The 26,281-nt window shown below is 39.2% G+C and overlaps 3 protein-coding genes across 5 annotated transcripts in view; all 3 read left to right on the top strand.

Annotated features, from left to right (window-relative positions):
* The window catches only part of cgnl1 (cingulin-like 1), a 21,970-nt gene extending 15,445 nt beyond the window's left edge, over nt 1-6,525 (top strand). The window contains exons 11-19 of the mRNA XM_033984737.2: nt 1-34; nt 113-283; nt 1,996-2,157; nt 2,234-2,323; nt 3,793-3,876; nt 4,061-4,185; nt 4,874-4,982; nt 5,062-5,225; nt 5,317-6,525. The exon at nt 1-34 is cut by the window's left edge and continues 119 nt beyond it. Coding sequence (XP_033840628.1) covers nt 1-34; nt 113-283; nt 1,996-2,157; nt 2,234-2,323; nt 3,793-3,876; nt 4,061-4,185; nt 4,874-4,982; nt 5,062-5,225; nt 5,317-5,470 — 1,093 coding nt within the window. The 3' untranslated portion in view covers nt 5,471-6,525. The remainder of the gene's footprint in view (nt 35-112; nt 284-1,995; nt 2,158-2,233; nt 2,324-3,792; nt 3,877-4,060; nt 4,186-4,873; nt 4,983-5,061; nt 5,226-5,316) is intronic.
* A 2,298-nt stretch (nt 6,526-8,823) lies between these two features.
* On the top strand, nt 8,824-17,708 carry myzap (myocardial zonula adherens protein). 3 transcript variants are annotated; one of them, XM_033984677.2, is made up of 14 exons: nt 8,824-9,247; nt 9,726-9,785; nt 11,892-11,984; nt 12,843-13,007; nt 13,093-13,185; nt 13,260-13,373; nt 13,445-13,597; nt 14,016-14,141; nt 14,321-14,449; nt 14,561-14,655; nt 14,731-14,836; nt 15,114-15,197; nt 15,415-15,521; nt 16,575-17,708. In XM_033984677.2, exons 1-14 carry the CDS (start codon nt 9,176-9,178, stop codon nt 17,224-17,226), a joined length of 2,049 nt encoding a protein of 682 aa, XP_033840568.1. In that variant the 5' UTR covers nt 8,824-9,175; the 3' UTR covers nt 17,227-17,708. The 3 variants fall into 3 exon arrangements, with proteins under 3 accessions (XP_033840568.1, XP_055076947.1, XP_033840574.1); XM_055220972.1 differs by having other exon boundaries at nt 12,846-13,007; nt 16,575-17,606; XM_033984683.2 differs by having other exon boundaries at nt 15,460-15,521; nt 16,575-17,606.
* Nucleotides 17,709-18,043: 335 nt separating this feature from the next.
* polr2m (RNA polymerase II subunit M) lies at nt 18,044-20,612 on the top strand. Its single transcript, XM_033984694.2, has 4 exons — nt 18,044-18,404; nt 18,628-19,089; nt 19,177-19,399; nt 19,824-20,612. The coding sequence occupies exons 1-4, from the start codon at nt 18,289-18,291 to the stop codon at nt 19,965-19,967; spliced, it is 945 nt and encodes a 314-aa protein (XP_033840585.1). The 5' UTR covers nt 18,044-18,288; the 3' UTR covers nt 19,968-20,612.
* The last annotated feature ends 5,669 nt before the right edge of the window (nt 20,613-26,281 follow it).

Raw genomic sequence — 26,281 nt, 5'->3', positions numbered from 1 at the left:
GCTGGACAGAACTGTGGAAAAACTTCAGAAAGAGGTGACGGCTTGTACACCATCACAATAGGGTTTTCTATCTTTGAGAATATAATGGAATTTTATTTTACGTTCTTTGTAGATGAATGACATTGTAGAAGCTTCGCAGTCATCCACCCGTGAACTACAAGAGCAGATAGACATTTACAAAGAAAAGAACAAGCGTGAACTGACAGAGCTGCAGAGACTTTTGAAGGAGCGAGGCCAAGAAGTGGATAAATATCTTCTCACTACAAAAACGCTACAAGAGGAGGTACAATGAGCAAAGCCTGTGTCTTCTGTCCTATGATCTTGAGTGCTGACGGTGCTTTCCTGGTGTGAGTGGTCAAATCAAGGCCATCATTAGTCAGGCTGAGCAGAACAGCAGATGATGAAGCTTTGTTCTGACTCACTCCGACCCCTCCCACACCCACGTACTCCCCTCTCCGACAGCGATGTCATCAGTTTGGTATTCACGCTCCCTCCCAAAAAGTTTAGCCATTTTTGATGCAAGAGAAAGTTATAGAAACAGTTTCTATAACTTGTATTGTCTTGTATTAAGATTAATCTTTTCAATGCTAAAATGAAGTGGTCACCTTTCATTTGCAACCCCTTTTTCAGTTCAAATCTAATATCCTTTGACTATTTTGACAGTGTATCTTTGTCAGCCCTTTGGTATGCTAAGAATGTTTTTGAATGTTGGTATAAATTATCACTAATGCTGTAGAAAGGAAGTCGCGTTGAGTTAGGGGGGTTATTTAGTAAAGCTGACCCTATAGAACATATTTTATTATCCACTGAAAAAAGAAAGGATTTAGATTAAAAGGATTGGATGAAAAGCATTTTATTAATGTCAGCTGTATATTTATCCAAATGGATATCTGAAAGTTACACAATACAGATTTGAAATTGCTGTGTTAATATTTTGGGAAATGTATTCAGCGTGTTCAAGGTCCTGAAGATTCATAGAATGCACTTGACCCTAATCCAGGAAACAAAAGAGCGACTGTTTATAATGAAATCTCTACTGGGTCCTTTTTAAAGCACCACAATGCATGAATTTAAGCTCACAAGAAACACTCACAGTTTGGAGCATGCTTTACCAAGACAACTTTACTGTTTATAGATGGATGAATTATACAGCCCTAAAGTAAGTTTTGGTTGTGTTTTTTTACTTCTTCAAACAGGGTCATTGTCCAGGTTGTTTCCCTTTGTACCCACATCCATGTTTCTCTGTGCGACTGGTGCACAGGAAGACATGGATGTCAGTGATGTGATATCATTGTTGTGAAAGCTGTGCTGGCTGGATTCACATCCTCCTCCTCCAAAGAAACTGATTGCTCTCAACTGGGCCCAGTGAGTCCACTTTTCCAGCCTCCACCCACAAGGACTTGGCAGATCTGCTAAACTTATTTCCTGACCTCACTACAATTATAAGTTAGGCGAAGTAAAGTAAAAGGAATGTATCTTTTTAAATACCCACTTTACATAATTTAATTGCTTTTAAAGCAAGGACACCCTTATTTATAATTAGCTTTGAGAAAGCTGCAGCTATTACCTTACCTTATTATCTGTGTCTTTATGTGTGCATTATACAAAACAGTCAAATTAGGTACTAAGTATTTATCAGATAAAATATGGAATAATTCTTCACTAATGGCCAAATATTTGTTGTAGGTGAGAAATAAAAGCTGGATGATAAATTTTATGTTTGCTTCGAGCAGTGGGGGCAGTTTCCCAGCTGTGAGGGCACCTCTGCTGAATGAACAGGGGAAATGCTCGCTGTGCTGGCTTCATTAGTTACATGGGACAAACATAACATCCTTTAAGTACCAGACAGATGAATAGTTCTTTGTTTCTTATCAAAATTCTAATGAAAAACAGTGATAACATATGGAGTCCAAAGATGAGTCAAGTCTTCAAAGTTATTTTTCATAATAATTACAGGGATTAAAATCATAGTTGTTCTTTTGTTGTCTCTTGTAGTTGTCTCACAAAGAGGAAGACCTGCGGCGCTGTCAGAAAGAACGGGATGAGGCCATCGTCAGGAAAGAGGCTTTGGAGAGAAAGCTTCATGATCTGGAAACGGAGGCTGCGACTCGTGTTCAAGCTAAAGAAGAAACAACCAAACACATAAAACTGCTTGAGGTATTTCATAAAAGGCATTGTATTGGTTTATAAAGGGCTCCTAAATGTAGCAGGGGCTAATTTTCTTGTGTTTCAGGACAGAGTGGCTCAGCTCGAGATGGACCTGGATGAAGAGCGTCAGAGTGGAGACCACCTGATGGACAGAGTAGACAGAGGACGAGAACAGGTACAAACTCAACATCTGTTCATTTTCCACCCTGACTTGTGTTGGCGTCCACACCACAATCATACAAGTTTCTCTGTTCTATCTCTGTCTGTAAATTATCTCATAGTTGCTAACATCATGCACACTCCCTAATCTCTAAATGAGAATCATGTGATCATGTTCATTCATTCATAAGAGACATGTGTGATCTACATCCCGAGCTCATTCCTTGTATGGACAAAGTTATTGCTCTGTAAATAATCTCGGATAATCATTCAGATTGGCAGAGAGCCAGTGTTGGTCCAAGAACACGTATCTAATTTTCATGCATCAGTCCAGAAGATCCTTCTTAATGTATGACTGGAGCCAAAAATGTACACTGCCAAGTACTCTCCACTGTGCAGGTTGTTGAGTTCACTTCAAGTTTAGCACTAATATAGTTCTGATGCACATTTTTGTCTAATTTGTGTAGCTTTAATTTGATGCATTGCATGTTTATTCTGGTTTATAATGTAACCTGTACTGGAGAAGTTTGTCTGATTCAAGCGTAGTGGCCAGTTTTTCTGAACTGTGCCCTAATGGCATAAGTAGAGGCTCAGTAGAAAGAAGTTGAGTATTAAAATCCCATAAAACGCTTTCCCTTTTGCAGAACTTCTGGCAGAGAGCAAAAAGTGGCGTTGTGACAAAGTGGCATTGGTTCAGCATGGGGTCGGTTGTCTAGGCAACGCTGGAGCTCTGTGGCGTACTCGTCGTAGTGTGTATGTGCGGGAGGGGTGGGGGTGGGAGTGTATGGCTATGGGGCGGCGGGGCGGAGGGGCAGCAGCACAGGCAGCAGAAGGAACACCTGCGCCTCTCCTGGCACCAGGTGCTCCTCTCCTGTCTAAATGAGAGTAATCTCCCTTCTCCTCTCCTGCCGTCTCTCACAAAGCAGATTAGTTTCACTGTATGTTCCAGTCTGCTGATTCAGCTCCCTCAAGCACTGTGCTGGGTGCACAAGTTATAGGGGCCATCGTTCATCAGAGCAGCCCACTGTCACACACTAATTGGCATAAAATATCACCAATTCTCTGCTCCTTCTACAAAGAAAGAACCTTCAACACTTTATTGATTACTTTTCATGCCCCTCTCCTTTGAACTTGCTTAACAGTTTGCCTTTTAGGTGCCGTGAAGTAAATGTTAATATTCTATTGTCATTTTTCCATTTATTTTCAAATCTGTCAATACAATACAACACTGAGCAGAAAGACTATACAGACACAACTGACTTTTTCAATGTCATTTTGAGTCACTGAAGTATGATTATAGCGTTGAAAACAAAATGTGGAATGCTGCCAAACCTGAAAATCATGGCCACAAATTAAGCAGGGCCTCAGAACTAAATCCTATTGTTTAGCTGTGAGGCACGGTGAGCGCTGCAGTGGTTTCTGTTGTAATTGTCATCAGACTGTGTGGGAGCAGGGAGATGACAGTGTCTGGGCTCGGCTTGACAGGTGGAGCAGATGAGGAATGAACTCCTGCAGGAGAGGGCCAGCAGACAGGACCTGGAGTGTGACAAGATGGCTCTGGAGAGACAGGTACACACTCTCCTGTCTGAAGCTAAACAACTACACAACATCCCCCGTGTACACACAAACACTCATTTCATCCATGTGTCCTTTCATTGTCATTTTAGTGAACAATCATGCACATTTCATACAGTAACTACGTATTTACTCAATATTGTATATACTTGACTGTGATCCTATTCTTACCATATAGAATAAGGACCTTAAAAGCAGAGTGGCTCATTTAGAAAGCTCTCAGAAGTCTAACAAAGAGGGCCTGATATCCCAGTTGGAGGGGCGCATTCAGGAACTGGAGGAGCGACTCGAAGCAGAGGAAAGGTGAGGTGAACATGACCCGAGCATGAACATAAGAGAATAAGTGAAGTGTGTTTTTATGTGCAATTTACACATACACTACATTTACTTATACTTAGCCATGTGAGTAAAAGATAAATTAAGGATTTTTTAAGATGTATAAGTGGAAGTTAAACATATGGAAATGTCAAGGAAATCCAGATAGGGATGGTCTGATATGGATTTTTAAAATATGTTCATTTTACCAACATCTGATAGTAATTGATCAGAAAGAAAAATCTGATCCACTGGGGACAAACTGGCAATGACACAAGGGCATGTACTGGACCCAAGTGTCTGCTACATTTTCAACATTGGACCCAATATATTGTCCATCCCTGGCTATATTTATTTAGTGTGTAAGTGTAGTACAGGGTGTATAAAAGTGCATATTGTGTAGTAGTTTGAGTGGTGGATGGCATGAGGCAAAATAACCTGAAGTTTGAATATGTAACTATTTCACATTTCAGAGTTAATAATTATGTACTTTCATTGCTGCTTGTTTTGCACCTGTATAATCACAAGTTTTGGAAACTCATTAGAAAAAAAATATAAAAAAGACTATTTACATTTTAATTGTAGCAAAAAATGCAGGAAGGAATTTAATGCAATGTAAAATAATTAAGTTATTAACTTATATGCAAATATGATAATGGTTTCTTGCTGTGTTTAGGGAGCGTGGCAACCTGCAGCTGGTGAATCGGCGACTGGAGAGGAAGGTGAAAGAAATGGTGATGCAAGTCGAAGAGGAACAAAACACTTTGCAAGATGAAAAGAACCAGGTATATATTAATTAGTTTTCTTGACAGTTTAGCCATGGATTTAAATGAACAATAATCATTGCCTGTATTTTTCTCCCAGTTAAACCTGCGTCTCAAAGCCTTAAAGCGCCAGATGGATGAGGCCGAGGAGGAGATCGACCGTCTGGAGCATGGTAAGAAGAAACTGCAACGCGAGCTCGATGATCAACAGGAGACCAACGAGCACCTCCAAAGCCAGCTGAAAGCCATGAGGAGCGAGATGAGGTGAGGAGTTGGCACAGATTACATAGTCAGTGTAAAGTGGTGGTGGAGGTTTCTTTAACTGTGTGTGTGTGTGTGTGTGTACATGTGTCAGGCGTAAGAGCACCTCCGCACCTCTTCTCCACACTCTGGACGACGACGATGACGACGATGACTTAAGCACTGATGGAGAGACGTACTTCAGCTCCACCTCAGTGTACAAGCGCTCCTCCAGCCAGGACAACATCTTATCCACATTTGCTATGTAAATGGGACCAAACCATAGACTAGGCAAACGCCGATTGATGTGTAAAATGATGATGTTACACTTGCAAGTCTATCAGAAAATTCAGGGACCAGTCAAAATATTAGTGTTGAAAATCCAACATGCACATTATAATTCTCAATCAAGCTCATGAAAATTTATGTACTCAGTATTATTGGATTTTGAATGTTAAAAGATAAATGTTGTACCTTTCTTCTTACAATATATGTCTCAAATGGAATCTTCATTTTCACACTTTTTTGTTTGTATATCTCCACTTTCTCCAATAGATTACGCATTACCTGTTAATGATTATTTTAGCTGTAGTAACTTCAATACTTCTGACGTGCACTGTAAAGCAACATAAGCCCTTTCTGTCTTTTAACAAAATGAAGTAACTAAATAATCCTGTGATTTCATATCTATCCATTGTGCAACATTTATTAGATGTATTACTATGTATGATCTGCTTTTATAAATGACAAGCATTCCATTCATTTATAGAATGAAGTTTAATTCTCATTATATGAAGTAAGAAAGAATTTATTTATTCATGGTTTTACAAAAAAGACGTTTTGGTTTATGCTTCAGTAGTGAGTTAGGGATTTGTACACATTTATTTTATATATTTTTATACACCACCCTAACTCTTCAATCAACATGTAATAATTGTAATTGATTTAAGAATTTTACTGGTAAACTGCCTAAACAATTTAGAGTTTTATTTGTGTGATTTATTTTTATTATTATTTTACATTTTAGTTGTTACAAGACCAAGATAGCAAATTCAATCTCAGAACAATAATGCCATCACACTGTACACTGAAGATATATGAAGAAATTGTATAAATTGAACTCATATTTGTGGTGTCTGTAAATATGGCCTTCCTCATTGGGCCTACTGTTGTTTTGAGGATATTATACTATGAGGGAAAATGACAATCATATTTTTCTTACATATTTTGCACTCTTTTCTGAGTGAATTGCTGCCACTACCTCTGTATATAATCTCGTGATTTCATAAATTTTGTTGAAACTAAAATAAACATATCTACATTCCTCTCAGGGTTGTGTTTGTGTCAAATGTTTGATAAAAGAGATATTTCCTCAGATTAAATTCCCTCTCAGGTCAAAACTGCAGTGTCAAGTTTGTCCAAATTCTGAGCATGCATTCTCAGTTATTTCAGCAAAAAACACCCACTATGCGAAAGGGAAAAAATGCAAAAAAATAAATAAAAAATAAAATAAAGTGGGCTATATATGCAGTTGATAATCTTGCTATAAATCTTAAGCATAGAGGGGCTGTAGAGCTGCTTTCTTATTTTCACAATGAGGCAGGGTGGCCTTCGTTTGTAGCTTTTCTCTGTGCAGAAAACAAATCAGGCTTAAAAGTGCCACAGTATAACCCTGCGCTTATGTGTCAAGTCAAGCAGTAAACTAATAGATGTTGGAAACTTTTCCTCTGAGCTTCAGTGACTTCAGTCCAGCAAATGCACATGGCAAAAGATTGTGTGAGTTTCATTTTCAAAGTTACGAAACACCAAAACATGTCCATCTACCATCTTTGAGGTAACCATTTTTAAGTTTTTTGCTTTGCTATGAAAAAAGGTCTACCTCCTTCAAAGTGGATGGTTTCTGTTTGATCAGGTACAGTGTAGTGCTTTGCTGCCCCCTAGCGGCACCAAGTCTGTATTTGCATGACTGATTTTAAAAAGAATTTCAGTATTTCAGTCATTATAGCAGGGGACAAGGAGAAATGTAGCTTATATATTGATTAACAAACAAATAAGCTATAATATTTTATGTGTAGTGCTGGTGTTTGTGAGTAAATATGAGACTTTAGGGTGATTAGGGGATTTCTAGTCTTCATCACCCCGCCACACTCAGATTAGACATACCTCAGTTCTCCAAAAACATGAAGATTAGGGAAATCACTCATGAATTGTATTTTTTAGGACAAAAACAGGTAGATTCAGTTTGTTTTACCCAATTTAGTTAAAAATGATGTCTTCGAGCCCCATTTATCTTCATGTGTAAGGAAGTTTAAGGTATTTTAATTCATTCATTTTATACTTAAATGGTTGTTTATGTTTTCAATCAGTTATAAACATGTAGTAATTTTAAATAATCTAGTACAGGAGTAATTCAGTAACATATTTTGTTAAATAATATACTGTTATCAATTGTAAATGTAGGCTAGATATACATTTAGATGATAAATAAACAAAGTATTTGTTTATGTCTCTTGCATCTCGTTCTACAATGCTGCATTGTTAGGCTGTCATGTGTTTGTGCCATTTTTTTGTCATCAGCTGCAACGGGTCCTTTCTGTCAAGCATTTACAACAGCTCAACATAGATTCCAAAGGGCTGTTGATGGTTGCAACACCAGGCAACCAGCATCAACCATGCTGTGTCAACACAACGTGCAATATCTGATCTGGATAATAGGAGATACACTAGCCAACATGCATTTGAACCTTATTTCCCCCTAAGCCCAGCCAAGCGACCTCTTCATAGGAAAAGAGCTATTTGTTTGGATATAGTTACTAATTAACCTGCAGAACCTGTAAAAATGCCTCTCATATTGTTCTGAATAGTATTTCTTTCTCATTTGACATGTGCAAACAACTGGACTCAATGGTGAAAAATTGGACCCTGAACTTGATACAGTGTGAGTAGGATCCTCCTGCATACTATATCAGTGTCTAGTTTCTATAAAAAAGGGAGGGACTTCAGGCCATTCTCACCAGGACTGCGACCTATCTTTAAGGATGATTGCATAGGCGTCTGTTGCTTACAGACATTGTTGGGGTGACCTGGTATAGACAGTGTAAACAGTGTAGCAGTGCATTATACAGTGACAATACCATGAAAAAATAATGGCTTCCTTTAATTGCTCATATACCCTAGCGTAGGTATCAATAATGCACAAGAGTCTGTAGCACCTGTTTGGCACAAGGCTGCAACTGTCCCTGTGGGGTAAACAGTGCTTTATCTGTTTAAAATAATGTGGTGTTTGAGAACCACTTATATATGTTACAATAGACTGTGATACAATTTGTTTTGTTCTACTGTTTGTTATAATTATAGTATATCATAAGAAACTCAAGTTTTTTGGGTTTTTTTCAGAATCAGAATATGCTTTATTGCTATTGTCAGTGGACAAATGTAAAGTAACTACTCTAGATTACATGTAGTACTTCTTATTGTCCAGTGACACTAACATTGTGTGTAAACGCACAGCTTGCTAGTTCTGAGATCAGAGAGGTACTGGCTCCGCCCCTTGGCCCCTCCCTTAGTTGAGAGCCTGTGCACCTGTCCCGGGGCAAGCTACAGGCTACGCCCAGCCGGGGCTTCGGGCTGACAGGGGAGGCAGCTGAAATGTGGTGGAACAGGTCTGATGGGAACTGCTCTCTGTGTGACTGACAGGCTGACAGGCAGGTGCTCTTGTGAGGAAGGACTTCAGTAATGACATATGTGTTGTTCTGAACTTGAAGGCACTTTCTTCAGGAGAGAGAAGCAGTGGACAGCAGCAGCGGCTCTAGTGAAAACAAAGTGGAATTTCCCGTGTCTTGGACTTGTGGAGTTTGGGGCTGATGACCGCTCTGAAGGCTTGACTCAGGAAGGAGAGTGAGAGAGGGGAGAGGAAAGGGTGGGAGGGTCCCCTGCCAGAGGAAGAGAAGCAAAGAGTGGACACAACAAGAGACATGCTTCGCTACGGATCAGGGCGAACTGTTTCCAGCACCACAACCACAACCGAGGATTCTCCTGAGGCTGAGGTAAGACGTCCCAAACAAAGACTTATTCTCCCTCCCTCTCACTCTGCCTCTTTTACTAACAGGCATGAACAGTTACTATGCCTGCTCTGTTATGTGTGGGCTAAAACTTGGTGGACAGTATCCGTTCAGTGCAACATGGTTACATTTGTGGTCATATTTGAATATTATGGATATTGTATATTTGTGCATTACTGCTTTGCTTCCACTGGCAGTGTGTGCAGCAGACAAGGCCCTTGTTTGTTTGAACTGTTCTCTGATAAAACAGTCCTTTGTACCAAATGGCCTTTATAGTAATTCCTGCTGTTTGTTGTTGAAGAAACACTAGTGTGCCTGATACCAAACTTTTAAACATCTTCAGAAGTGCAGCGTTTAACTGTCAACCTACAAACTGTGAACACAAACACAAGACAACACGTTTACATAATGTTTGTTTAAAGGGATGTTACAGATGTTTTAAATTGTTGCATATCTTTTCCAGAGGAAATTCAGGCGGCTCAGGTTAACCCTCCATGCAGGAGAAAATGGAAGTGCAAACCTGGTAAGTTATTTTGTTGTCATTGTTGTTTTATTACAATCAGAATAGTTTGAAGCAATTTATTTGGGCTTGGGCTTGGTGGTAAGGATCAGGGATTATGTGTCATAGAAAGTGACAATAAATCCTCCAAGCAAGTCCAAAATAGACAGATAGAAAAGATTCATCTGGATGCGTTACAATCTGGACAGAGTGTGCATGTGAGATAATGCCTACACAGCTGTTTCTCATTGACTTCAAAGCAGACCTCTCTCTATTGTAAATATCTTCCATACCATAGTAAAAAAGCAAATACTTTCACTGGCTTCAATAGCTATAATATCGTCTGTATCTCCTGACTGCATTATTTGTTTTAAAATCAGCAGAGTGATACCTCCGCAAACACTGATCAATGCCAAGGCATAGTTGGAGTGCCAAATTAAACTCACACACATCTCTCAATGCCTGATCATGTTGTGTGAAATTTGACTACTCTGAGATGCGCATGTGTGTTTGCTGTGGTAGGCTTTGCTTTGTGTTTGAAAATGTATGCAGGAAAAAACAAGAGTCTAATATTGTTCAGAAAGCAACAGACTGCATTAGTGTCTGAACCTTGAACAAAGATCTGCTCTCCTGTTAACTCTATTGATAGTGCTAATCTCCATGAGGGTGTGACCGGACAGTGCAGCGGCAGCAGGGACAATGTGGTCAGCAGTTGGATTCGCTCACATGTGTTTGATAGTGGTGTCTGTTTTTGTCTGTTTTCTATTGCAACCACAATGCAAGGATACAAATATGTGTGTAACAACAAAACCTCCATCAAATAACTTATAACAATAGCATTTGGTTCTGTAATGTTGAAAATAGAAGTTAACTCCTGTAAACATTTGCATTCTGTAGTGGTGGAGTGCCTCAGTGCAAACTGATAAGTGACGACAGAGTTCAGCCATTTAAAAACTCTACCGTCTGTATCCTGTTCATGAAGTATTAAGCAGCTCAGGCTCAGTGCAGGTGGTGCGTCCGGGACTCTGCTCTTGTCACAAACAACATGGAGTTTCACAAAACTTCAAGTCTGTCATGTAGTTTTCATGGCTTTATCTGATTCCTTTAGGCTGTGGTTAATGCAGTCAGAATCATGCTTTTCTGATTTTGTTGGGTAATTAAGGGTATTTTAGCATGGAGAAAGAAAGTAATACATACATCCTCTGCCAGAGATATAGCTTATACCTTAAAAAAATAGTTATCCACAAATTTAAAGGGCGTGCCTTGCAACACAAGACATGATGGCGAGGATCCAGCCGGCCTAGTTGAGAAGATGTTGAGATGTAATACATCTGCACCATGACAACAGATGGTGCAGGACACTGCATCTCAGCCTTTTATGTTTCTATAACTACAGCATTAGATTTCATTGTCAGGGAGAATGATTGAGGTCAGTGCGCTACATGAGCTGCTTTTCTCTTGCTCACTTCAAACACACTTTTAACATTTTCTTAGAAGATCCAAGCATGCGAGTCAGTCTCAGTCATATGAGGGAAAAGAGGGGAGTCAAATATTTGACATGACTTGGACCTATAATTATGTAACAAGACCTCTTGATGTAGTTTTATGTGTTGTCATAAAGCAGGTTAAACCTATAGTAAACACAAGAAGAAAAGACAGATTACAGAGTAGCCGTCTCATCTTAAAATTAATAAACAGAGAGTCCTGTGTCATGTCTTAAATAAAGTCTACAATTCCTACAGAGACATAAAAATGATGAAGACACCTGACTCTGCTCAAAACTGAAGGAATTTGTGTTTGCCTGTTAGCAACCCTGCACCATTTCCCAACAGCATGCTTGGTGTAGACATGTTAGGCATTGCATTGTGCACAGACTACAGTGCTGTCTTTGTTAAGCCCTCCTCTCTCTTATCTGAGAGAGATGTGCAGAAAGACGCCTCCTTTTTCTGGCAAATGTTCAGAGTGAGGTTACAAGATGTCATGGCCGTGATGGGACCTTCAGAGGACTTATACAGCACATAATAAATAGTGAGGAGTTTTGTATCCATACATTTCATTGTAATTTAATTTTTGCAGGTAAATGTATAAATTCAAAAGTTTTGTCATCTAACGTCATTTGTGTATCTACAGTCTGAGAAGAACAAAGATGCAAAGGAGACGTGGAAGAAGAAGAATGGGCTGATCCATAGAGAGAGGCCGGCTGGCAGGGAGTCGCCTCAGCAGGTAAACATAATTGTCCAAGTTAAACACAGTGCACTGTGGGATTTCTGTGGAAATAATGGATATCATTGAAATGGTCAGGAGTAAACCAATTATTATATCAATTATAGGATAACAAATGGATTTTTAAAAATTATTAACATTAAATATTGGTTTTATGTTTTTTTTTTTTTTGTTTTTGTTTTTTTTTACTTTTGCTGAAGTAAATTTTGCACATAGTATAGTTTGCTAGAACCAGTGATAATAGTTAAACTTATGTCAAAGATTCTATTATTATATTATATTATTATTATTATTATTATTGATATTATTATTATTTTATCTCTGTTAGAAGGGACCAAATTAGTAACAAGACTATCTGAGTCAAATAAAAGTGCTTTGCTCATTGGTTTTAAACAAAACATTTGCAACTTGTACCAAATACCATTAATTATTTATTGACACTGAAGCTCTACTCTAGGATGCTGTTCTGCAAATGCTACATTCAAATATTTTTATGACTATAGCGTTATGTGATTTATTATATGCATGGATCAGAGAGATGCACCTAAGTTTTCATTTGCTGTTTGGTTGTCAGATGCACAATGTCAAGAAACGTTAGCAACTCATGTACTGGGTTGCAGAAACCTGACACCTTCAATTCACTGAGCACTTTTTTCACTGTTCCCATCGTCTCATTTCTCTAGCTCAGCAGAAGTGCTTAAAATATCAAATGCACATGACTATCCTGACTGCCATTAATGACTGAACATTTTGTTCCCTAATAGTTTGAATTGTTTGAGAATACAGGAGGCTTAATATTCTAGTCTAGTGTTAGTGTTGTGTAGAGAAACTTGAGCACCGTGATCCTGTCTCCCTCAGCAGCTCACAGACGAGGCAAATGGGGTGCCCGAGTCCTCCCTGCAGCCTCATGAGCCCAAAGTGTATGGCGTAGTGCAGAGGACTGGCTCGGACCGCCAACAGGAAGTGATGGCACGGGAGTGGAGCGTCAGTCACCTCCAGAATGAGATGAGATACATCAGAGAGGTGAGTGAAACTTGGACATCAACAGTGGCTATGTATGGGGTTTCAGTGTTTATTATTGACCTGTTTATATGTGTGGTGTGCTTAGGTAAGAGATTCACTGGAGAAGGTGAGAGAACGCATGTATAGCCAGTTCGGAGGGATGCAGCAGTCAATGCAAAAGTTTACTCAAGAAATTAAGGTACATTGTGAAGAACATTTTTGGACAAATCCTTATGTCACTGTGTTAACATAGCACTGAATGTTGTATTACAGACAGCCAACTCCCGAAGCAGAAGTTTAGAGGCAGAGGTGAAGATTCGGACTGAAGGCATGGACAGTTTTGACCAAATGAACAGCTCACTTATATCAGCCAACCTCGGCCTGCAGGTATAACATCCTAATAACCTTAGAAATCAGTGTTAATTTAATTGTGTTTTACAAGTTTGCCTGTGTTTTAGAAATCTCTGCTGGAAAATTGTCAAAACAGGGTGGACCTGAGAGAGGAGGTGAAAACATTGAGGAGCACCTTTGAAAAAAACCAAGAAAAACTGAGGGACAAAGAAAATGAGCTAGCTCAAGCGCAGGCTGAAAACCAAATGCTGCGGCTACAGGTGCTGAATGTTCAAGAGTTACAATCAAAATTAAAATAAAAACAGTACCCAGAACTGAAAGACAACAATTTATCATGTAAATTATATTCTAGAAATTAAAATGCATCAATTTCATCAAAATCTGTATTACCTAATGACCACACAAAGAACTATAGTGTATGTGTGATAGATTATCCTTCCAGGATGACATCTGTGCTGTATTATTTATACTTTTCATTTTTTGTCCTATATTATCGTTGCTTTTACAACCTTATCTATTTATTTATTTCTGGGACTGGCACAAAGTTTAGACATGTTTACACAGATAGATTATCCTCATATTATAAACCTATATAATCCTCTGGGGAACATCAGGTGCAACAATAGTATTTGAGTTTTTATTTGTACAGTACTTAACAGTGTGCTGTAATACTTCCAGGTGGAGTCTTCGCAGGAGGCAGGCACGCGGGCCCTTCATGAGCTCTCAGCTAAACTACAGCGAGAGTATGAGGAAAAACTACTTGAGCAGCAACGCAAACACAGGGAGGAGATTGAAAACCTACAGGTCTGCATACTTGACCTGTTATTCATAAACTAGAAAAGTAGTACATGTTATGCCAGAAGAAACCACAAACAATACCAACAAAATAAAAGGAATGCAAGTCACAATTACAACAATATCTAACAATACAATATTGTAGATTGAATCTTCTACTGAATTTTGCTTTTAAAAAATATTTTCAGGCACAACTTGACGAATACATCAGACGACTTGAGGAAGCAGAGAAAACCATCAAAAATGCAGAGGCTAAGATCGCAGAGAGAGACCAGCGGATCATAGAAGTAGAGCGACTTCTCGGTTGTATGGGAAATGTAAGAGCTAAAAAAGTTAATGATATATAATTTTGCACAGACAACATCAGGTCCAAACAAACACTTAAATATGCTTTCTCTTGAGTGAAACGGTTTTATTTGTGCTTGCAGGAAAAGAGTCAACTCCAAAAGAAACTACAGACATGTGAGCAACGCATTCGTTTGTTGGAGTTGTCTGACACAACAGATTCAAATGTAGTCCAAAAGTATGTATTTCTACTTTATTTGGCAAACTATGCATTATTTTACACCTCATACTGCTATTTATTTATCTTGTTCAGGTCCAAGCAACTGGAGAGTGAAGCTGCAGACCTTAAAGAAAGAATCAAACATTTAAATGACATGGTGTTTTGTCAGCAGAGGAAGGTCAAAGGAATGATAGAAGAGGTGAAGTGATTTCATTTATTTTACAAAAGCTGCAAATGTAGGCCTCTGTTGACAGTACGTCTGGATTATCAGATTAGCTCAACAGATGAAGCTTGCAGACCATATAAAGCCCTTTGGACATAAAGCTGTTTGAGAGTAAGCAGCGCTGGGGTGGAGCTAGTTTCCAGTTTTAGACAAATACCTGAACCTGTCTTGACTTTCTTGTTTTGATTCCTGTTTGATGATATAGCTTCAGTTTCTGTTTTTAAACTAATGCAAACTGTTATCTGGATTGCAGGTTGAATCACTAAGAGTTCAAGTTGCCCAAAAAGACATGTTCATCTCAGAGCTCCTGGACAGGATTGCCATCGTAGAGTGTGAGGTAAGGACTCTCTATGGGTTTTTTAGTAGTGGGTTAAAGATGTGGTGTGCGGTGGATATCTTTGCATGGCCACACATCTCCCACTGACTCCCTGGGCTGCTGTGCACTGTCCACTCTGTGTGCCACTGCCTGTCACTGTTACGGGTGACCCACGTGATTCCAGGCTCTTTTGCATGAATCTGAGTTGATTGCTTGTTTCCTGTTTTCCTTTTCCTAGAATAATGAATTAGAAGACAAGCTCAAGTATTTTATGTCCACACAGAGTAGGCCAAGAGAGGCTTTGGATACAAGGGAAGTTGGAGTAGACTGTGATCTGCTCCCCAGGTAAGAAAAAAATAGAAAACTACTAAAGCATGCAAAAGGTTTTTTTTTTATTTTTATTAATTCTTAAGCCAACTTGAGTAAATTAACAAGTAAAATATTTGAGTACCATCAGTTTAGACCAGGGGTGTTCATTACGTCGATCGCGATCTACCAGTCAATCGCGAAGGCATTTTGGGTAGATCACGTCCCGTCATCCATCCAGTCACATGACTAATATACAGGACAACAGTCAGATTACACCTGACCCTAGGTCACATCATGGGCGCTGCACACGCATAAACAAGCGCGAGTTAGTTTAACCCCATAGCGTCGGATCCTATCGTCGCTGATAGAGCGGGTTGTGGACTTTCCAGCAGCGTAACTCCGCGCCCGGTCGTGCTCTCATGTAAATTCAAACGGCGTCTCAAAGCGGAGACACGGGGCTATTTAGATATTTTACCGTCATTACGGTAATCTGCCTCTGTTGTCCTGAAGGTGACGAATGAGAGCGCGGGGCTGCGGGGGTTTGCCCAGTCATTTATTCGATGCGAAAAGAAAAAATACGGATGGATGTGTCAAATAGAAGTAGTTGCGTGAAAAAAATGCAGTAAATTCTGATACTTCGTTTAACATGATTTTTATGGCTATAAAAGAGACAAAACTGTAATCAACATGATTAGCTCTGTTATCGCTTTCAAACGAAAAATGCAATTTTATTCCTGGCTGTCAGAAGCTTCTGCCCGAACTATGCATCCCTCACTGATTCCATTCAGTACAAGTCATCAAAGCAGTAATCATCATTCAAGTAATTATGAACATGTAAGAAGTTCAATTGTGTTGTGCAGTATTATCTCATGACGTAATCAAGGTACATGAAAATGCACTGTACATGTAAGAATTCATAATACATTTACAAATAAATATGTGTTTAACATGTTTGTATTAGGTGGTAGATCTTTCAGACACGATCATTTTAAAAGTAGCTCACATACTGAAAAAGTCTGAGTACCCCTGGTTTAGACAATGTAGCTCTTCTGTAGGGTTCTGTGCTAATATATGATTGTACCCTTACAGGGGTGACCCAAATAAACACAATGTTGACAGCTTTTCTCCATTTCAACCGTCACATCCTAATCACTCGTCATTACCTAATCATCATCCATCACCTTTCAACCCATCATCACCGAGTCAACCGCTTTCACCGATTCAGTCCATCTCTCCCCCACTGTCCCCCCCACTGTCCCCCTCACTGTCCCCCCCACTGTCCCCTTCATTGTCTCCTCCATTGTCTCCCCCACTCTCCACGTCACCAACTCTGAGCCTCCCTGTCTCTCCCACCCATTCCTCATCCGCTGTGCCATCTCAATCATCTAAATCCTTCTTCCAGCCTGCATCTCTCTATCTAACATCAACCCGACCCCAACCCAGGACATTCAACTCCAACAATCCTCCCCCTAGCCGTCTGGAAAGTAGTTTACTTAAGTACACTCCTGTCCAATACAGCCGCATCCTGGAGGCCAACCCTTCAGCGCCCAGTGGGGTACTGACTTACCCACCTTCTACCGGAGGGGACCATCCTATGAGCCCGAGACAGTCTGGTAGAGATGAAGTGGACTCCTCAGATCGCCAGGAAACAGCGTTTGGGTCATTATCGCCCAGTAGACGTGGAGTTTATACACCATTCATGAAGCTGATGGAGATGACAGCAAAGATTAACATTGAGTGAAGGGAGCTTTTGGAAGTTTTCTATGCTTGTTTGCACACAACATTATAAAAATGTTGTAATTTTTACATAATATATACATATGATGTAAATAGTGTCTGTAGAATACATATTTGTTTACTTAATATATGGGCACTTGATCCTAATGTTCAGATAAAGCTATATTAATACAGGTCTAATGCATATTCCCCAATATTTTATACTTGCTCTGTATAAGTTAAATCAGTATTTTTATTATTGTCACACAAAAATGAAAATATTTGTATTTAAGACGCTTTGTGATATGATACTGATACTATTTTATGTTGGTGGAGGGAGAGCACACATTAAGTAAATTAACAACAGTTCTGAGCCATTGGTGTAACTATTACAAATGATTGTACTGCCACAACTGTGTTGCTTTTAAGTGCCTTTTTTACATGTCACAAAGGAAGACTTAAACCAAGCTTACATTTGAAAATAAAAATGATAATAAATATTAAGTTTATATTTTGTTTTTCATTTACATGCCAATATATGCTCTAAAATTTAGACCATTTAGAGTATTTAGAGTCTAAATACTCTAAATGGTTTATGTTGCAAATGTTTAGACCATTTTGATTCTGGATATGACATGTTCAAGTCAATGACTATCCTAGATGATGCCTATAGGGTATCTAGACCTTAGTTCAATTGGGTTTATTATTGATTTATTTGTGATAGCATAGCCGAATTATGCCATAGAGTTTTGTCCAGCAGGAGGCGCTCATGCACTGTCGACATGATGAACAGCAGAGGGCAGTAGAGCCTCATGTCTGCAGCGGGTCCACCGACTTCTCTCATGAAGAAGAATCACACTGTGTTTTGGAGCATCATGGAGGAGGTTCGACGAGTTTTAGCGCTTTTCCTGAGAGATATATTGTCAAATATTACTTTTACCAGGCTGTAATGTTACCATGTTTAATAAGGTTCTATTGGGTGTAATATTGTGGTAGGGTAAAAGTAAGGAAGTAGTTTTCCCTGGTGAATATTGCGATTTGGACGTGTATCTGTGACATGTGGAGTCGAGCTAGCTGTCACTACTAAATGAACATAAACATGTCGTGGACCGAACGACAGGGACAAGTGGGAGATCTGACAAAACACAGCAAACAAGACCTTCAAGAGCTTCTGCTGCGACAAGAAAAGATTCTTTCTAACACGTAGGTTAAATATATAATGTACTAAACACATAATATTCTGTATAATTAGCATTGACAGTGCATCAAAACACCCAGGTGCATTTTATTGAATTTTCTTTCCTTGCTTTCCAATAATTATAGATTTCACAGTAATTTACAACATAAACACGGGTCTACATGTGACATTGGAATTTTCCTTGTGTTTAAAACTATTCAATATTTTTTACTTATATATTTTTTGCAGAAGACTTATACAGACACTTCCGGACAAAGGGGAAAAAATTAAGGAGTTTGCAGTGAAAATACAACAAGCGCTTAAACATCATGAAGAGGCAGAGATAAAACAAAAACTTGTATCTGAAGCCAGGATGGGGTTTCAGTCCAAATATCAACAAGCTTTTACTATGCAACAACGGCCTGCTCAGAACACATCCTCAGCAGGTGATCCAACACAAGTGTGTTTTTTTTCATCATCTGGTAAATCTGCAGAGACAACAGATAAGACCCATGCTCCAGAGACTGGACTTGTGGAGGCCATGGAGAGGGTCACGCTCAGCAATGGTTCAAGTGGGGATAGCAACCAACATCAGAGGAGATCAATTGAGAATTATTTTATGAATACTCCAGCAAAGCCTCACTATTTAAATGTTATAGAAAAGTTTGAAAATATTCAATCATCAAGAAAGTCAAAATTCAAAACTAATCAGTGAGTTTTATTTTTCATATATTATTTTTTATATTCACTGTATAGCTTCACTCCATTTTTGTGTAACACTTGCGTTGCCTCTTTCAGGCTGCCAAGCAAAGACAACATTTCTCCTTCAGGTTCATCGTCTCCTAGTCAATCCTCCAGGACGTCCTCCCCTCTCTCTGCACAAGCACGAAGGGAGCGTGACAGGAAACACCTGGATGACATCACAGCTGCAAAACTGCCTCCTCTGCACAACAGTCCTGCCCAGCTACTGTCACTGGAAGAATCAGCCATCCTCCTTAAACAGCAGACCAAGAAACAACAGGTCAGTAGTTATAATTTATTGATTTCATAAAGTTAGTTTACATGTTCCCTGATGTCATAATATCACACTTGCATCAGTTGCATAGTATATAGCAGGGCTTATTCAGAAGAATAACATAGTTAATAATTTTTTCCATCCACACTTCAAAATAGGATATTTTCTTCCATGAGCAAATCAAAAAGCAATTATACTCCAGAAAAATGTACTAACCACATTGAGTCTGCAGAGGGCAGTGTTTGATTTCCTCTTCAACTGGCACTGATGGGTTTAATGAGGACTAAACCTAATCTTGTGTGTCATTTTGAAAAGTATCTGACCAGTGCTGTGGTTTTGTGGCCATACTGGAGTTTCTTTTTTTAGACTTTTCTGTTTTCTGGTTACAAGTCTATTCATGTCATGTCTCCTTATGTTGGTTTAATTTCAGGAGTTACAGGCCAAGCTGGCAGCCCAGAAGCTGTCTGAGGGATTGAAGATCTCTATGGGGAGTTACACTCCTGACGGTGGCCCCATGGCTGCCTACAGAGAGGTTCATGATGAAGGAGCCCAGCTCTCCTCAGAGGAGGACTGATCCTGGGAGCCCAGAAATGGGGAAACCAGTCTGACCTTGGCCCTGAGATAAACAGGCTTAGGACCTTGCAATCAAAACCCATCAAACTGGATTTCCACTCCAAGGACAAACAATTCTCAAAGAGGAAAAGAGTCTTTGCCCGGTGTGAAGGAGGCTGAATGGCAAGTTAAAGAAGTAGCTTAGTTAACTGTCAGTCAGTCTGCTACAGGCTGTTGTTTCTGTCCTAAGGAAGTATAATACCTGCTGCCCGAGTGAGGCCCACATGCTACATTTAATCAGTGGAATATTTCTCATCATTAAACATAGGAGGCACTGGCTTTCTGAGGCCCACTTGACTTCAGTGGTGCATGGCCAATGTCATGGAGCTGTTTACAGAAACATGGTTGAACCAGTCTAATGTACAATTTATTCAGTCAGAAATTCTCAAAATTTCAGCCGTTTGTCAGGATGCTTATTTTTTTAACCCTTAAATCAGTCATGACTTGGCAACAATCAAATTAGCTATTTATATTTTTTGTTAGTAAATTTAACTTCAAAATGATACTAAGTGTTATCCCAGTTGATTATGTTTTTGTATTGCTTTCCACTTAAAAACATGATGTTTGATTTGCAGAATAAAAATATTTTATTTTTTTATGAACCATCTATTGCTATCAGTTACAAGTGAGTGATGGTCAGCTGAGCAAACTATTTGTAAAAAATGATCTTGTGAGATGTTATCGCACCGGATTCTGTGACAGTTGATAAGATTAATGTCTAGGTAGTGAAATATTGAAGCCTGATGACTCTGACATCTGGACTGCATTTGGATCATGTTGTTGCTTGGAACAGCAGGCGATGATGATGGGACAGCAGCAGGCTAATGCAACATGGCAAATACCATTTCTCAACTTCACTAATATGCACTAGAAGATAAAGAGTGCCAGCTTTGTTCAGCATAGTTTTGCAAACACTTTCCATCAGATCTCCTCCAACTCTACTGCTTTAAGGAGTACTTTAATGAGAAAGCAATGGGGCACATTTTAGGGGAAATGAGGCTGGGTTCATATGGTCAGACTTGGCTGCTAGATGCTCCTTGATAACCTCTCATAATTGCTATTGAGGCATTGGAGGGAGATGTTTAAGTGTGATTGCGGTGTATCAGATCGGCTGAAGAGAGCCAGGATGACGTGCAATAACGAATACACCAGAGAATCCCCATTGTTCTGTGGTTAATTTTACAGTCTACCTCGCTTACATATATTTGAAGAATGTTATCAATTATAGGGCTTTTTTCGTCAGTACTTCTCAGTTTTATCTAGCTTCAAGTTATTTCACTTTCCAACACAGTAGATTGTTTCAGGTGTGGGCTATGAATACTCTTGGCTCATGAAGGATTTACTTGGTTGCTTTGGAACCCAGAATTTAAAGTCTTATTTGCAGATTAAGTGTCTGAAATATTTTTTTTCTGCATGTGATTGTCAAACGTTCAAAGAGCAGTCTGGCGGCTCTAAATTAGACATACAGTATGATGATGTATAGACTGGCGTTAAACTCAAGTTAGGTCCAAATAGTATGATTGGATTATGTCTGTCAGATTCTTGTGCCTGAGGTCATACTTTTCCACTCTCTGATGTTTTTGTCATATTTCTCAGAAACAATGAAGTGCACAGCAGCTTTCTACAGATAAGGTTACAGTTTATACCTCCTCATCCCAATTAAAACCAGCTCTCCACCTCCTCACTCAAAACAAGTGCAGATTATGTGGTCATTTTATCACCAATTTTGAGCAAATCAGATGCAGGTGGGGCACTGATATAGTGACTCTTCAATCAATACATGCCGTATGTGAAATGTATAGTATTTCTTATTGTTACCTTTATCTGATCACAACAGTGGACTGTCAGGAAGTCTGGAGAAGTCATACAAAGGGTTCATTTGCCAGAATCAGGAATCAAACCTGAGTCACTACTGTGTGTTCTTTACTACCAGGTGAGCCACAGAGGGGTTTTGTTTAAAGATGAAACTTAAATCCTAATTTGCTTCCAGTTATCTTGATTTATCCCATGGTTTGTCATTGTTTTCTTAATTGTTCACTAGTCCAAAGAGCAAGAATACAAAATAATTAATAATTTCACTATGCACCTAATTTAAATTAGGTGCATATCTATTTTTGAGTTGTCTTTTTTAAAATAAATTAAAAAAAGTTACATTCTTGTTTACATTTTAGTTTCATGTTTGGCTGTCCATTTAAAAAAGTATTCTTTTATAGTTTTGGCTCAAATCCCTATTATGCAAATGTGACAGGGTGAAAGAGAAACAGACCAGTGCTTGTGCATAGGGTTAGTGTGTGTAAATACCTTTTTGACAGGATCGTGCCAAACTTTCTGTTACCTCAACATTAACTTCATATGTGAGAGGAAGCTCGCTCACACTGTGATAGCTGCCTGAGAAGGCATGAAATGTGGCTGCAACACTGCAACTGTCTCCCCTGAAATGTAAAGGAACCTATGGAGTAAAAACAGTTATACTAGAGGTGTCTGGAGCCGGCTCTGACCATACAGCATGTCCGTGATTTACAGCACTACACTCTAAAGACTGTTCCTCTTACTACCTCTTACCTTGGAATTTCTCATTGGAACAACCTTTTGAGATTGGGTCCGATTATGCACTTAAGACTTACCTAAAAAAAAAAAATAAGCAAAGATGTTGTGGCATGTGCACAACTGTTATATTGAACTAATAGTTTTGTTGATACACTTTCACACCATCCTTATCTTTTTTCTTCTTTTTTGCTTGTTGAACATAGGATCACTTTAGTAGGTGCATTACAGTGTTTGTTTTTACACATGGAAACTCTTAAGTCTAAACAGCTTTGCATTTTTCTCACCTTGTAGTGTTAAAAAGACCACCTTACCTCCAACACCCTCAAACTCGTCAACAAATAATCACAGACGTTACCACAAAACAAACATGTGTTTTTAATATTTTGCTAAGCACTAACATTGCACACATTTAGTTTATCAAACATGCAGCTTAGGCCTTATTTTGTCACCACATAATTATCCTTTTTCCAGTCATTTTGTAAGCCCTGTAAACCATAGTTTGTATGTTTCCTTTTGACTAGGACAATGTTTACAGTGTAAAAGCCTCACAAGTGACCACAAATGGAAAAGGCATGGTATCTCTGTAATGTGTTATCCTTGTGGAAACAGATTGTTTACATTTAAGTAGTGTAGGGACTGCAACACTGGATGGCAGTAGAGCAGTTTTACTCTTGATCTCAGTAAAAAAAAAATGCATTTCTTTCATCAGATCTAATAAAGTTGACTATTAAGTCTGGAGAATCCCAGCTGCTCTTTCCTGTCCTATCCGTTTGGACATTGCTGTCTGATGCTGAAGCTTGCTCCAAACTGCAGACCTCCCATCTATCCCCTGTATCACTCAGTGCGACGGGAGATTGTACTGTTATGATCTGGACACATGTGCATCTCAAAGCACTCCCACATTAGCCATTGAGAGCCTTTGCATAACAATCATGAAAGAACAGGGTGGAGAAAATAAAGAGGCGATAGGGGGCTCAGGCCTGAAACAAAGCGGCACAGGCCAAGAAGCTGCCAGCGTCCTGGCCACTTTCTGTCTGAACTGGCACTGAATTGGACATCTGTTCTTGGGCCTGTCAAAAGCTCATCACAGCGAGGAAACGGTCTCTGTGGGGATGCTCAGGAGTGCCAGGGCCTGGTGAGAGGGCGAGGGGCGCACAAACCACAGACCAACTCGGCATCGCACTTATAATGAGCAGGGAAATTTATATTCTCCAATCCCATTAGGAGTACAACAATGCACATTTGTCTACATTTTTCCAGACATGTATACCTCATTTAAGCCTCCTATATTTGGGAAAAAGCCTATAGTGTATTCATAAGTAATGGGTAGATATGAGCTTTCCTTTTCATTATCCCATTTCATGCAGAATAAAAATAGTTCATTATCTCTGTGTATTGTACTCTGCCTGGTCCAAAGATCATAAAACTCTGGATAATGTCATTTGTTGCAATCAAGCACAGTACCAGCGTTTTTAGGTAAAATATCTTGGCTTGGGAGCTGTTTGTGACATCAATCTAAAACTGTCCAGAACCAGGGTGGACCAAAACAACATCATAATCTTCATTACTGCATGTGAGTGAAATCATGCTGCTTGATTTGAGAGCATCCCAGGCTAACAAGCACCAGAAGTATAAATTCAGCTGTTTGGGCAGCAGCCATGTCTTGCAAATCTTCAGTTAGAGGGTCACCAAACATGACCTTTGAAAAATTGTTGGTGCCAAGTCCATTTTCACATCACAGGTGTGAAAGTGTGCATATCTATTGCCAGTTTCATACAGATTAATAGTTTTCTGATTCCTACTTGTTTGTAAAATGACATCTGAAGGGTTGGACTGTTGAATTTAAAGCTGGAGTTTTTCTTACAACAATGGTAACTGAGCAGTTTAAAAAAAAGTGAAATCCTCTTCAGTCCAACAATTATGGGGCCTCTGTATGGAGTAGTGTGCTAGTTTATATGCTGTAATGTTGTGGCCATTCCAAGCCCAGAGGCCAGGTGTTTTTGATTGCACTATAGCACATTCGAGCATGCACAGGCTGCAGAAATCTTGCCCCACAGGATGCTGGGATATGGCATGACAAAGCCGAGTAGGAGGCCCAGACTGTTTTTGTTATTTATTTATTAATGTGTTTTTTTTTTTTTGAGAGAGAGCAGCCGTCACACAGACAGGCAGCACTACACCCTCTTATTAGATGACTTCCTTCTCGTTGCAAATGTGTTCCAGCTGAGATAGAACATGTCAGTGTGCAGAGCAACACAAACAGCTGGAGACCAATAACACTGGTAAAAAGAGGCTCTGAGTAAACCCCTGACTGTAAACCAAACTAATGATATTTCACTATTAACCTTGAAAATCAGCTAAGGTACAAAATATTCAGGCTTCTTAAACATATGTTAAAAAAAACAAAAAAATCAGCTGCTGTATTATTTTATTCATCACCCCTTAAAATCTCACCAAAGAACCTACTTAACAAATTCTGAAATTTAAAACGCCTTGGTCACTTTAACAAATTAGTTACATGCATGTGATACTCAGGAGGGAGTTATTCATTTAAATTTAAAAAAGCTGTTTGTCTCTATGCCGCTCTTTCTTCTCTGCTAGCTTAAAACATAACAACATTTAAACAGGCCCATGACCAACGGAGAAAGTATTTCACTGTGTCAGAGGTTTCCCAGCTGCACATGTCCTGTCTGACTGGTATACCCCTGTGCTGGGCTCTACAGGTGCCATCGGCTAACAAGAAGCAGAGTGAGCAGAGCAGTGCGTACAGTGGGACAAATGGGGAGGAGAGAAGTCCTGTTTTACATGCTCTATCGCAGGTGTGGACATCTGGGCTCTTCCTGTAGCTTAACCTATGGCAACTTTATACTCAAAATCTTAAATCAGAGGAATGCCCGCTCTTTCTTCTTCTGGATTTGGCACCAACTTCAAAACAGATCCTGTCAACCTTGGAAGGGGAGAGGAGATCTAAAACAGAGATAGTCAGTACTCATTTTGAGGAGAAACTGTTCTGTTGTTAGACGATAGGTTTCATAAATGTGTGGTAATTTATTGTTAAGTGGCACTTTTTAATGTGTTAATCAATTTTAATAATAAGACCTGTAAGTTTTTTGTGTTGTTTTCAGCTGATTTTTCTAAAATGGCTGTGAAATACTTTTTTCAAGTAAAATTTGCTGTCCACAATCTTACATTCACACATATAGTTACTCCTGTTCAGTGTTGAATAGGTGACTTTCCGAAATTCCCAACAGTAAAGAGCTTTACTGTTATATATCTCATAAAGAGAAACACAGTGTATATTCTTTAATCACTAACAAATTCCTACAACATGGTTTGAAAGTGGGAAAAAGCCAGAAGGAAACCCATAATAAGCAGCAGAGGAAACTCAACTTGAGACTGACTGTATGTGCTCCTAAATGTATTGATACGTGACATTTTACGTTATGTCAGTTATTGTGTAATTTGTAAGGACAGGAGTTAAAAAAGGCAATATTATTTATGTGGTTTTGAACATGAAGACCTTTGTCCAGTAAATCTGAACATCTTGCACATGATTCACTTGCCTTGTCATCGTCAGGCAGCCACTTCAAAAACACTCACTTTTTTCTCTTATACCATTTAATTACAGTCATAATGGGGCTCATTTTGTCATCTAGGCCCTCAGATCATAGGCCCATAACACAGGCTATAATAAGAGATCTTCATTGTGCTGCTAAATTTAAACTGTGG

This window comes from Periophthalmus magnuspinnatus, chromosome 3, assembly GCF_009829125.3.
Source record: "Periophthalmus magnuspinnatus isolate fPerMag1 chromosome 3, fPerMag1.2.pri, whole genome shotgun sequence".
In the NCBI taxonomy this organism is placed as follows: Eukaryota; Metazoa; Chordata; class Actinopteri; order Gobiiformes; family Gobiidae; genus Periophthalmus; species Periophthalmus magnuspinnatus.
Note: the sequence above shows the minus strand (reverse complement) of the source record. Positions and strands in the feature narration are given on the sequence as shown.